We start from the raw sequence: 14,296 nt of genomic DNA, 5'->3' as shown, positions 1-14,296 counted from the left end.
ACAGAACTGCACACAGTACTCCAAGTATGATCTCACCAACGACTTGTACAGCTGCAGCTTTTGTGCTCAATAACCTGACTCACCACTTTCAGGGAACCTCTGTTCTACAGTACTACCATTTACTGCCCGAGTCCTACCCTTGTTTGACATTCCAAAGTGCAACACCTCACACTTGCCAGTTAAATTCCATTTGCTATTCCTTGGTCGACCTTCCCAATTAATCTAGTTCCTGTTATAAACGTTGATATCCTTCCACACTGTCCACTATACCACCAACTTTGGTGTTTGTACATGTTCTAACAATGTTGACTACATTGTCACCCAAATCATTAATGTAGATAACAAATAACAGTGAAACCAGCCCCAATCCCTGCGACAGATCACAGACCTCCAATCAAAAATAACATTAGCTTGACAACTGTTCATGGCAACAGCTGGAATTTTGTCACATCAAACTCATGACGATTTCAATCCAATTAACTTGTTGATGTTGATTATGCACGTCCAATCCTCCTCCCACCGCAAATTAGAGGAGCAGCACCTCATATTTTGCTTGGGTAGTTTACACCCCAGCGGTATGAACATTGACTTCTCCAATTTCAGGTAGTCCTTGTTTTCTCCCTCCTTCCCCTACCCTTCCCAGCTCTCCCTCAGCCCACTGTCTCCGCCTCTTCCTTTCTTCTTCCCGCTCCCTCCCCCCCCCCCCCCCCCATCCCCACATCAGTCTGAAGAAGGGTCTCGACCTGAAACGTCACCCATTCCTTCGCTCCACAGATGCTGCCTCACCCGCTGAGTTTTTCCAGCTTTTTGTGTCGCTCTTTGGCTAAAGTCCGTGTACAAAGTCCATGTAGACAATTGAAATTATAATATACAGCATAAATACTCTAATGCATCATTTCAGAAAGAAGCTGGTCCAAGGTATTACCTGTCTCTGCACCTGCGGGTGATCACAAAATGATCTATTGTTTATTTGATGCAACATCCTTATGAGCATAACTTGCCACAGATTCACCATCCTCTGACAATAGTCTCTAATTTCCATCATTGACTTTATTGTAAAGTAGAACTTAATCTACACTGATGTGTTTGGCACAAAATTGTGCTGACCAAGCAGAATGAAACTATCCAAATCTGAGGAAGGATGTGCTGGCATTGGAGAGGGTCCAGAGGAGGTTTGTGAGAATGATCCCAGCTATTAAATGATACCCAAAATGACTGGGTTAACACACATGATGAGCATTTCAAGGCACTGGGCCTGCACTCTAGAATTTAGCAGGATGAGGGGACTCCTCATTGAAACTTACCGAATAGTAAAAGGTCAGGATGAAGTGAATGTGGAGAGGATGTTTCCATTAGTGGGAAAGTCTAGGACCGGAGGCTAGAACCTCAGAATAAAAGAATGTACCTCTAGAAAGGAGATGATTATTTCTTCAGAGGTTGGTGAATCTGTGGAATTCATTGTCACAGACTGCTGTGGAGGCAAAGTCAATGGACATTTTTAAGGCGGAGGTTGACAGATTTTTGATTAGTACGGGTGCCAGTGGTTTTGGGGAGGCAGCAGGAGAATGGGGTTGAGAGGGAAATGTAGATCAGCCATAATTGAATGGCGGAGTAGACTTGATGGGCTGAATGGCCTTAATCTGCTCCGAAAACGTATGAACTTATGAAGAAACAGTGCCGGTGAAGAATTTAAAATATGCCAGTGTTTGGGAGGGATGTGTGGACAGGGCAATGCCATGGGGCTGGTCTGCAGCCACGCAAGCACACCTTCATGTTGCATACATGTTGCTATCATTATTATCTGTAGAAGGCTTTGCACAAACTCCAGACTGCACATCTCACTTTTTTTCCTGTCACATCAACATCTTAAGTTGCAATCATTATTTTGCTTCGAAGTTTGAAATGTTGTCTCTAGTTTAGCAAACGTGTTGCACAATATTTAAAAGCTTTTACCGCTGGGGAGTCTACACAAGTGTCTATGTTGAACTGTGGAGGCAGAAAAGCCCAAATTTCATGAGGACTTTACACAAAAGGCCAAGGGTTGGAAAAGACCCCCACTCCAAAACAAACACCGCAAACTGCCGATTTTGATCACAATCTATGATCCTGCAAGCGACTGGCTCTCTGTATAACTTCGTACATGCATCCGGGCTGAACCCTTCCAGAGACTCAAGAATCCAAGAGTGTTCGATTGTCATACGTCCCAGATAGAACAATGCCATTCTTACTTGCAGCAGCACAGCAGAATATATGTAAACATAGTACACTGTAAACAATGTAATAAACGAGAAAAAAGAAACTTCAGTGTGTGTACGCATAAACAGAGCACGTAACAACAATAGTGCATTAATAGTCTATGCAGTTCAGAGCTTAATGGGGGTTGTAGTGTTTCATTTGCCTGGTGGCTGCAGGGAATGAACCTTTGGCAGCGAACTTGCAGAAACAAAATTGCAAGACAGCTTGGAAAACATATGGTTAACATGCTAGAAATAGAATGAACACACCAGCCCGCTTGTGCCACACAGCACCGTCTTTTTAAAAGCATTACTCTTTAGATCTACACATTCCCGCAGCACATACATTGCAATTATTAGGCTGTTTAGAGACTCCGCGTTCCAAAATAATGTATTGGCCTCCAGATAACACTGGGAATGCTATTCTTCTCAGCGTTTGTTATTAACGTTGAGCCTCCGCACATCAAACTCGTTCCAGCTCTATAGTCATAGCAACAACAATGTGCTGGGGGTGATTTCACTAACAAGCCCTGGTGCGTTTGCTCCTTTGCAATGTGTGTGAGCGCTGTGGGAGCGGGGACTTACCGTCATGAGGCTATCCTTGCTCTGTCTTCGCGCTGGAGACCCCAATCCCGGACTCTGGGGGGGAAAGGAAGAGCCGTCAGTACTCATCCCGTTCAAGGTGGGGGGGTTCTCCAGGATTCAACACCCGTCACTCCCCCCCAAGCCAGTCCTGCCCCAAGTTGCCCTGCCTCGGCTGTCCCCACGCTGGCCAGACGTCTGCCTCCCGTCTCACAACTAACTCCTCGGAGCTGGCTTTTGAGTCTAAGCAGAGCAGTGCGATCTGTCACTGATTCCCCGAGGTGCCCATCGGAAGGCCAGCGAATCAGTGCATGTGTCGATGGGAAGTGGGGAATTAACCAGAGTCTCAACTCACGGAAACTCCCAACCTCACCCAACCCATATCTCTTCCACAATACTCCATTAACTCCTTCTGTACCAAACACACACTCGCCAGAACTTTACAACTTAACGTTGTATGGGTCATAAAGAATGAATCATTAATGAGTCACATCCCTTCCTCCTTCTCCCCCACCCTTTTCACGACTGGATTCATCAAATTATATCAAACTGTGCCAGAGGAGGATGTATCATTATCCACTATAACCCTTCCACTCTTTTACCCGTGTGTCATTGTATGCATTGTATGATTGGACTGGATAGCACACAACATTCTTGATTAGAAAGGGGGTCCAGGGTTATGGGGAGAAGGCAGGAAAATGGGATTAGGAGGCAGAGATCAGCCATAATTATAGACACAAAAAGCTGGAGTAACTCAGCGGGACAGGCAGCATCTCTGGAGAGAAGGAATCGGTGACGTTTCAGGCCTATAGACGGGTCCCGACCCGAAATGTCACCCATTCCTTCTCTCCAGATATGCTGCCTGACCCGCTGAGTTACTCCAGCTTTTTGTGTCTATCTTCTGTTAATTATGCTTTTATTGTCAAATGTGCGGTGCAAATGCAATGAAATTGTTTTCTTACAAACAGTCCAGCAGGGTATTGCCATACCTAGGCACAACCCCAATTAACTAAGTGTACAGAAATAGTCTACTGAACGTATATGCAAAAAGGTACATGTTTAGGCGCCATTTTCAAGGTGACTTTCAAAGTATACGATACGATATGATGTGCACACAGTGAAACAGTCAAAAGAATGCGAGAGCATTTTAAATCTGCAAGGCACTGACACCCACTATAGATAAACGATCTAACACGATTGTTACATTAGCAACTCTAGTAAGAGAGTTCAAAGGGATCTGGAATGGACGGAGAGATTTGAGGAGCAAGGAAATACCTTGTGAGAATTGTCCATGGGATAGATACAATAGAAACATTATTGGAAAAATGTATTTCCATACCTAATATTCAAATTTAAATGCAGCTCACTGTATGATGTGATGCTTTTATTCTGAATTTCATATTGTAACATTCTGAATTAGTATAGCTCATGTAACCTTTGAACTTTTCCAACTCAGCGAGGTTCGTGCACAGACACGTTAGGCAAGAATTTTATCAAGATCTGGTCTCACCAAGATAAGGAGATTGAGTATCATTGAAACCAATGAGTCAAACCCCTGCGATCAATAAGGGAGGTAGCAGTGTGGCTGCCTGTTAGATATCCTAACATCAAAGCCTATGGTTGAACCATAACTATTTATCAATACTTGTCAATAAACCTGAAACTATAAGTAGCAAATTCTTCAAGTAATCATTTACATGACAATAACAAAGATTTTAACAGCATGAAGTCACTTATTTACAGGGGAGGAGAACATTGTCCATGTCTCTGCAGACTGTGGATTTGCTAAAAGGGTTTGGAGAAGTATGGAAAGATCTTTGTCATTGTATATCTCAAGCAGCTCAGACAACCTTCTGATCTACGGAAGATAGGCACAAAAAGCTGGAGTAACTCAGGCAGCATCTCTGGAGAGAAGGAATGGGTGATGTTTTGGGTCGAGACCCTTCTTCTGATCTGCAGGCTGTTCTTACACTTTGCACCTGGTTTCACACCTTACACTTACTTATCTATGTATCTCCCTCTCCTCTGACTTCATTCTGAAAAATGGTCTCAGCCCGAAAAATCACCCATTTCCTTCTCCACAGAGATGCTGCCTGTCCCGCTGAAGTCAGCACCTGGCGACAACCTACGACAGCACCTACGTCAGGGGAAGTCAAGCTACGCTCATTGGCATCAACCCACTGTCGCCAAAATTTTTTGAACATGTTGAAAATCCAGCGGAGAACAGAAAGACGCAACGTACGAATCTTTGGGCGACTGAGGCGGCTACTCACGACCATACAGGTGACACCCTGGTGACCATGTGGTGACAGGCTCTTAAGAGGAGATTTGACAGAGCTGTGCAAAATCATGGCCAACATTGAAATGATGAATAAACAGAAGTGGGATTAAACTAGATCAGTGTAGGAATGGCATATATGGGTGCTTGATGGGTTCCACAGGCCACAGGCCTATTTTGGTGGCATATAATTCTGCAGCTCTTATCCAATAGCTTGGGCCACACTAATTAACTAGGCTCAAATAACCGCTTTAAACCCTAGATTGCTAGCTTTCTGTTAACCAAAAAACATTGAGGGATATATCAAAGCAAATCGGAGATCGGGGAAATTTGTGGATTAACCATAATTTTCTGAAATGGTGGAACAGATTGAATAGGGTTAAGTGGCCTATGTAAGGAGGACCTGCATGTGATGGTTTAAACTGAAGATAGACACAAAGTGCTAGAGTAACTCTGCAGATCGGACAGCATCAGGCAGAGGGAAGTTAGAGAAATCAATATTCATACCACTGGGTTGTAAGCTGCCCAAGCGAACTATGAGATGCTGTTCCTCCAATTTACATTTACCCTTACTCTGACAATGGAGGAGGCCGTGACCAGAAAGGTCAGTGTGTTTGGCAACTGGGAGATCAGATAGGTCCAGGCGGGCTGAGCGAAAGAGTTCATCTAATTTGGACAGATTAAAAACTGGACAAAGAGAATGCAAGCATTCCTTTAACACAGCTGCCTAGCTGCAAGGGCCAAACATGTGGGAGATGAGAGTTGTGTAGGAAGGAACTGCAGATGCTGGTTTAAACCAAAATTAGACACAAAATGCTGGAGTAACTCAGCGGAACAGGAAGCATCTCTGGAGAGAACGAATGGGTGATGTTTCGGGTCGAGACCCTTCTTCAGCGAAATGAGAGTTAACTTGGTCATAACTTTATTTATGGCTCAATGGGATTATGGAAACCCAGTGCCAAAGTTGGGGTGGAGGGTGAAGATGATAGATACCTGTGGATCGCTATTGGTCTTCCTCAATGACACGTGCGAAGGCTCCAAGTGGTGTGACAGACTCCCCGAGGAGTGAAAGCCATTCACTGCAACACAAACACAGGTACACATGAAACAAATTATGCTCCAATGCACGCCAACAATCTCCGCAGTTTCTTGCTCGTAATCCACTACATTCAAGACATTCAATTGGCCTTTGCTCTGAGATATTCCACAGAGTACTTCCTTGGAATAATGCATTTGAGATTTTCTATTGCAGGAGAGCAAAAACAAAAACAATGTAATGACAACAGATCCACAAGGCAAAAGGCAGCAGAAATAATCAGTTACCATCATCAGCTCATTCTGAAACACTCAAGCCCGGCTACAAATCTCCCCAGGAAAGAACCAAGCAGTCCTATACACTACATTAAGTCTAAAAGCTGGAAGTAGAATCAACCAACTTCAAATAATTCTCAGTCTTTTAAGGCATTTAGTCACATAAAAATGAATTTGAAATTGACTGAGAGCATATTATATAACATTATGCAAATTCACATCAGTAATCATATTCCTATTAAACAATTCAGATGAATCCCTGATGGTACACCATGACTTCAATCTCCTGTCAGTCATAAATAATAGAGCTATTTTGTTGAACTGACTTCTTTGTTCTTTTATATGCTTGGATGTTCTCAGACAGCTAATCTTCAAATCACCATGTTTGGAGATGGTTGTGCTTCAAGAGTGAAAATTATGTCTAATGAAGCTGTATAATCACTCTCTGCTCAATCCCAAAACTGTTCAAACCAAGGTTAGAGAAATGCTTACAATGAGTTTTGCGCCTTCACAGACACTGTTTTAATTGTTTTATTCACACTCATAGAAAACATCCCACATGGATCTCTTCCCTCTCTCTCCATCCCTCTCCCTTCCCAGTTCTCCGACCAGTCTGACTGTCCCCGATTACGTTTTATCTTTGTTTGCTTTGTTGTCACCTTCCCCTCGCTAAAAATGTTCTTTTCAAGATTTTCCTTGATCCACATCTCTTTTGATGTCGCATTTTCACACCTTACCCTTCCTTACCCTTCCATAGTTCGGTAGCTCCCTCTCCCCTGACTCTGAAACTGAAGAAGGGTCTCGACCTGAAACGTCACCCATTCCTTCTCTCCAGAGGTACTGCCTGTCCCGTTGAGTTACTCCAGTATTTTGTGTCTATCTTCGGTGAGAACCAGCATCTGCAGTCCTTTCCTACACCACCCAGATGCATCACAGCTTGGCAAATGCACTGCTCAGGACCGTAAGGTATTGCAGAGTCGTGAATGCGACCCAGTCCATCACACAAAACAACTTCTCCCACCCCACACCTCCCCGTTGACTCCAGCTATACTTTTCGCTGCCTTGAAAAAGCAACCAACAAAATCAAGCACCACTCACGACCCAACCAATTCTCTCTTCTCCCCTCCCCCGTGGGGAAGTAGACACAAAAGCATGGCAACATGTACCACCAGATAGAAGAGTTCTTCCCCACTCATCTCATACTCTTCAATGGATATAGACACCAAATGCTGGAGTAATTCTTTTTTTTTTTTTTTTTTTTTTTTTTTAAACATATTTTGCATTTTTTTTAATTTGTTTATTTTATTAGAAGTTAATACAATACAAAACAGTACAGTGGCACCTAATTTTAGGTGCCAACTATGTCATACCGTAATCCATTCTATGTACAACCTCTAGTTTTATGTTATGAGAAGGAAGTAAGCAAGACAAGAAAAAGAAAACAATAGAAAGAGGAAAGAGCGGAAAAATAGATGGTAGAGAGTAGAAAAATGTGAAGTGTGTATATAAAAAATAAAAATAAAAAAATAAAATAAAAAAGAAAAGGTGGAAAGTAGAAATAGAAGAGAAGGCCCCTTAAAAGAGAATTTTTCAAATCTATATTCGGAGATGTAGATCTATCCACGTCATGAACTGAAATCAGCAATCCTTATGGTACCGCTGCATCACATGATTCCAAAAAGTCGATGAAAGGAGACCAACTCCTTAAGAATTGGTCATATTTATCTATTAGTCGGAGTGTCATTTCTTCAAGGCGTGCTATGTCCATCATATTCCTAATCCACATTTTAACAGTTGGTATGGTTGTATTTTTCCAAAATTTAAGTATCAATTTCTTTCCAATTATTAACCCATAATTAAAAAAAACATTTTGGTCTTTATTTAAATTGGTATCTTCTCCTATTATTCTAAATATAATCCATTCCATTTTTGGGTTCTATTCTTGACTTGAAGAGCTTTGTAAATATATCAAATATATCACTCCAAAATGTATTCAACTTTGTACATCCTACAAATGAATGTGTTATATTAGCGTTTTGAAACAAACATTTATCGCATCTGGGAGAGACGTTTGGATAAAATTTATTCAACCTCGTTTTTGAATAATATAGTCTATGTAATAATTTGAATTGAATTAAATTATGTCTTGTATTAATAGAACAGTTATGTGTATTCATCAAATACTTTTCCCATCTATCCTTCGAGATCTTTATCATTAGCTCATGTTCCCAATCTTCCCTTAGTGCTTCTGTTGAGGGTGATTCTCTATATAATATATTATTATAAAAGTATGATACTAATTTTTGTGAATCAGCCTTAATATTCATTGCTTCTTCTAAAGGGTCTAAAAATATAGTTTGAAATCTATGTGTATATTTCTTCATAAAGTCACATACCTGTATATATTTAAAATATTGATTATCCTTCAATTTAAATTTTAATTTTAATTGTTGAAATGATAACAGTTTACCCAATTCATACATATCCCCTACTTTCCTAATCCCCAGTCTATCCCATTGTTGCTATGTGTTACAGGGTTACAGGGTTACAGGGTTTCCTTTATTGTCATTCAGACCGAAGTCTGAACGAAATTTCGTGCCTGCAGTCATACATACAATACAATACAATAAAAAAAAAACAACAATAAACACATATTAACATCCACCACAGTGAGTCCACATAGCACCTTCTCACTGTGATGGAGGCAAAAGTCTTAGGGCTGCAGTCTCTTCCCTCCTCTTCTCTCTCTGCGCTGAGGCGATACCCCACCGGGCGATGTAGCAAACAGTCCCGCGGCTCAAACACCGCGGCCCCGGGGTGGTCGAAGCTGCCGTCCACCAGTCCTGCTGACACAGCCGCTGGCCCGCGGCCGAACCCCGGACTCAGGTCACCGCCGCCAGAACACCATCCCAGCCACCGGAGCACCGTTCCAGCCCCGAGCTGGATCGCCCTCACGTGAGTGCCGTTACTGTCTCAGCCTCGCGCCAGGCCGCCCCGACATGGGCGCCGCTCCTCCCTCGGGCTGGGCCGGGCAGCCCCGACATGGGCGCCGCTCCTCCCTCGGGCCGGGCAGCCCCGACATGGGCGCCGCTCCTCCCTCGGGCCGGGCAGCCCTGACATGGGCGCCACTCCTCCCTTGGGCTGGGCCGTCCAAACATGGGCGCCGCTCCTCCCTCGGGCTGGGAGCGCCGCACCTCCCCGAGCTCGGCCACTCCGACGGGAGCACCGTTCCTTCCTCGGACCAGGCCGCCCCCCGGGAGCGTCACAGTCCTTCACGGAAGCCCTGTTCCAGCCCCGAGCCGGGCCGTCCTCACAAGAGCGAGCCCAGGGTGAGTCCTGGCGGGCTCTGCCTCCTGAGCCTCGAGGTCGCCAGCTTCGCCATTAGGCCTCAGCGCAGATGGAGGCAGAGAAGGGGAATACGACAAAAAAGTCGCATTCCCCCGCAGGGAGAGACAGCAAGCCCTGTTTCAACCCCCCCCCCCCAAAACACAAACTAAAAAACCAAAAACTGGACTAGTCAAAACGAAAAAAACAACACAAAAAATGCAAAAACAAACAGACTGCAGGTGAGCCGCTGCTGCCAGGGCAGCGCCGCCACTTCCGGGTGTCGATGAGAGAAGGTTTGAATGCGGGGTTGTTCAATAGTGGGGTTAGTACTGATAAATTATTTAATTTCAAGGATACTTTTATTTGTTTCCAAATTCTTATTATATTGTGAATAATTGGGTTCTTCTTATATATTATACTATTCAATTTTATCGGTGAGAGCAGGATCGTTCCTATATCGTGCGGATAGCACTCCTCTTTCTCCATTCTTATCCACTCCAACTGCTGAGTGGAACTATCCAGCCAGTACATTATGTTCTTAATATGCACTGCCCAGTAGTAATACATAAAGTTAGGTAATGATAAACCCCAACTTCTTTAGATTTGCACAAATGCTTTCGTTGAATTATATGTGTTCTGTAATCCCATATAAAATTAGTGATAGTGGAATCTAGTTTTTTGAAAAAATATTTTGGAATATATATTGGGATCGCTTGAAACAAATATATTAATTATGTAAGAAAGTCATTTTTATAGCGTTAATTCTACCTATCAATGAGAGCGGAAGTGTTTTCCAAAATTTAATCATATCATTCAGTTTATTTAATAGTGGTATAAAATTGGCACTAAATAATGATTTGTGTCTTCTCGTAATTTGAATACCCAGATACTTGAATTTTTCTGTTGCAATTTTGAAGGGGAATTTTAGTAAGTGTCTCGAATCCTGTGGTTTTAAAGACATAATTTCGCTTTTATTCCAATTTATTCTATATCCTGAAAAAGAGCCGAATTCCTCAATTAGTGTTAATAAGGTGGGTATACTCGTTTGTGTATTAGTAATATATAAAAGAATATCATCAGCATATAGTGAAATTTTATTCTTTGAATCCTTAGTGTTATATCCGTGAATATTCGGGTGATTTCTAATCCTTTCGGCCAACGGTTCTATCATAAGGGCAAATAGCAATGGTGATAAGGCACACCCTTGTCTATTACCCCTTGATAAGTAATATCAATAACCCACTCAATCTTTGTGACATCCGCAAGCTTATTGACTTTACCGCCCCACACATACATGTTTCTTGTAATCAGCAAGGTTCACAGTACTGATCCTCGTGGGACTCTGCTAGTCACAGGCACCCAATAACATAAACAACCATCTATCATCACCTTCAGTCTCCTTTCACCAAGCCAATTTTGAATCCAGTTTGCCAACTGGCCCGGATCCCAAGGGCCCTAACCACTTCAATCAGTCACCCACATGGGACCTTGTCAAAGGCTTTACTGAAGAGCATCTAAATTAAAACTACTGCCTTGCCCTCATGGGCACACTTTGTTACCTCTGCAAAGAATGCAGTCTAATTTGTCAGACAGGATCTGCCCTTGACAAGGCCAGGTTGGCCATCATTGATTAGTCCCTTCCTTTGCAAGGGACCATTAACCCTCTTCCTCAAGCGGGGTGACTGACGCCTGTATGGTTGTGAGTAATCGCCCAAAGAGTCGTACCTTTATCTGAAGTAGACAAAAGTGCTGGAGAACCTCAGCGGGTGAGGCAGCATCTATGGAGCGAAGGAAATAGCACCTTTATCTGGTCGCCGCTGGATTTTCAACATGTTGAACATGACGGGTGCCGGTAAGTTGCGGAAAAAATTGCGTAAATGGGCCAGGCTCCTCAGAATGTTTTCCAGTACTTTCTCATTCGCTGACATTAGGCTCACTGGTCCATAGTCACCCATTTTCCCCTTGCCGCTTTCCTTAAAAGGAGACCATATTTGCTGTTCCACAGTCATCTGGTACCACACTTGTCCAGGACAGATTTTCTTGTGTCTAAGACTCCAATATGATAGCTGTGGCATCAGGAATCATGGTGGGAGTTATTTTCTAATATACTTCCTCTGTACATCTGTTACGTGGTCTTCAAGTAAAGTCAATTAGACTAAAATATCAAACAAAAGACTAATTGCTGGAGGGACTCCATAGGTCAGGCAGCATTTGTGGAGGGAAATGGATCTGTATAGAGTTTGTACGTTCTCCCCGTGACCGCGTGGGTTTTCTCCGAGATCTTCGGTTTCCTCCCACACTCCAAAGACGAGCAGGTATGTAGGTTAATTGGATTGGTATAATATTATATAGTCCTTAGTGTGGGTAGGATAGCGTTAATGTGCGGGGATCGCTGGTCGGCGCGGACTCGATGGGCCGAAGGGTCTGTTTCCACGCTGTATCTCTAAACTAAACTAAACTAAACAGGTGTGGCTGGTAGAAAGAGTTGATGAGAAGAGGGTGGGGCAAAAGCTAACAAATGATTCATTTATCAGGTCCTATCAGATGAGAACAGACCATAGCACCCAGATTGAAATTCCCCACTGAATGTCTAGACAGGATTAGGAAACAATATTCCAGTGTCCATTTGTTGCTTGACCATTCATCCACTGACAGATTGCAAAAAGCGATGCTCAAGAAGAGAGCAGCTTTCATCAAATTAATTATCAGAACAAATGGCAATATTTTTAATGAACATAGATAAAGATTCTGAACATACAGAGTCCAGCAACAGGAAATTAAGAGGGTATGGCCATTATTCATCTCATCAACCAATATTGAAAAATGACCTTTTCACCAAAATCCATAATTTGCTTTTCAGGTAAAAGACTAGTATTCCAAATACTGAATTAACAAGACTACTCAATTAATCACCTATATGAGATTGGGTATCAACATTTTGTTTAAGAAGGAACTGCAGGTGCTGGAAAATCGAAGGTAAACAATGCTGGAGAAACTCATTGGGTGAGGCAGCATCTATGGAGAGAAGGAAATAGGCAACGTTTTGGGTCGAATCCCTTCTTTAGGCATTTCAACATTTATTTGCATTATTCATTTCCATTTTCGTTCCAAGCAAATACTTGTCATTTATTTTCTGTCCATTGAGAACATTTGACCTAGTGTATTTTTTAAGTGCACCATTGCAACTTTGTAAATAGTGAAAATGGATTTTATGTCGTGATCAGTCCCCTATGTATTTTAGCAGTCTACAGTTTTTCATAAAATAGACACGGAATACTGGAGTAACTCAACGGGACAGGCTGCATCTCTGGAGAGAAGGAATGGGTGACATTTTGGGTCAAGACCCTTCTTCAGTCTCAACCTGAAACATCACCCATTCATTCTCTCCACAGATGCAGCCTGTCCCTCTGAGTTACTCCAGCATTTTGTGTCTATCTTTGGTTTAAACCAGCAGCTGCAGTTCCTTTCTACAGCTTTTCATGGTCTGTTTACCTGTAAGCATGGAATTCATCTGTGATATCGGACTCTTTGGAGTCCCTGGAGTACTGGTTGGCCTTTCCCAGGTTGTTTCTGGAATAAAAGAACATCAGTATCAAAGAAGGTGTGTGACATAAATCAGCTCATACAGAATCAAATTATGGAAAACTGCTAAGTACACTTTGACTGACACTAAAGTCCAAACATTTAACACGCTGCCTTGCCTTTGTTTGTTCAGCTAAAGCTACTGAGGTAATAGATATCCAAGGTCTTGCAAAATATCTATAGTAAACTGATCTTCAGTTCAGAATATTTCAATTAAATCCTTGGAATCCCTGACAGCATTTTGTTTAAACAAAGTGCCAAACAGTAGTTTTTTGTCTTCAACATTTAGCCAAGCTGAGATCCCCTTTCTAAGGCTCAACCTCAGATGTGAAAGGTTTAGATGGATATGAACCAAACAGGGGCAAATGGGACGGGCTTAGATGAGGCATCTTGGTTGGCATGGGTGAGTTGGGCCGATGGGCCTGATTCCGTGCTGTGTTGTTCCAGACCTCACGTTTTGATGCAATTTCACAGTTGACATGCAGTATTTTCAACTTCTTGTCTATTGGGTAACGGCAAGGCTGTACCAGATGATTACCATGGAATGAACTCAAGGCTCTCCCATCTGGAACAGAGAGTCATGGTTGAGGAGTTCCATTCAGCAGGCATTTACTGTTCTTCCAACCTTGGGAGTTCAGCTCCATTCTTGACACAGCGCCAGGCCTGTCTCAATTCTACCCAGGCTAAGGTTACTTTGTTCACAAGCCAGAAACCAGAGCTTTCATCTCAAAGCTCGTGTAGCCTCGTAATATTTTTCGCTGTTCTGTACACCCAGTGTATACACTGTCTATTAACCATGTTAAATGTTTTTTAATTAAAATTCTTTACACTGTGAGCCTGCTTGTCTAGAGAATCAAGCACCAACATTCATATTCCCAGTGAATGGTCACCTACACTAAGGTTCAAGTCAACAAACAATTTAAGTAATTTTTAATCACAAAAGGAAATATTGCGATTCTTGATTGCAGGATAAAAACCAACA

General features: G+C 42.6%; 1 protein-coding gene across 2 annotated transcripts in view; it reads right to left on the bottom strand.

Annotated features, from left to right (window-relative positions):
• gas7 (growth arrest specific 7) overlaps nt 1–14,296 on the bottom strand; it is a 353,513-nt gene that overhangs the window by 97,251 nt on the left and 241,966 nt on the right. For both annotated transcript variants that reach the window (XM_033044096.1, XM_033044097.1), the window contains exons 3-5: nt 13,225–13,302; nt 6,088–6,173; nt 2,820–2,873 (exon numbers count right to left, since the gene is read on the bottom strand). In XM_033044096.1, the coding sequence (XP_032899987.1) occupies nt 2,820–2,873; nt 6,088–6,173; nt 13,225–13,302 (218 nt within the window). The remainder of the gene's footprint in view (nt 1–2,819; nt 2,874–6,087; nt 6,174–13,224; nt 13,303–14,296) is intronic.

Source organism: Amblyraja radiata, chromosome 26, assembly GCF_010909765.2.
Source record: "Amblyraja radiata isolate CabotCenter1 chromosome 26, sAmbRad1.1.pri, whole genome shotgun sequence".
In the NCBI taxonomy this organism is placed as follows: Eukaryota; Metazoa; Chordata; class Chondrichthyes; order Rajiformes; family Rajidae; genus Amblyraja; species Amblyraja radiata.
The sequence above is the reverse complement of the archived record's forward strand: the minus strand, read 5'-3'. Positions and strand labels throughout refer to the sequence as shown.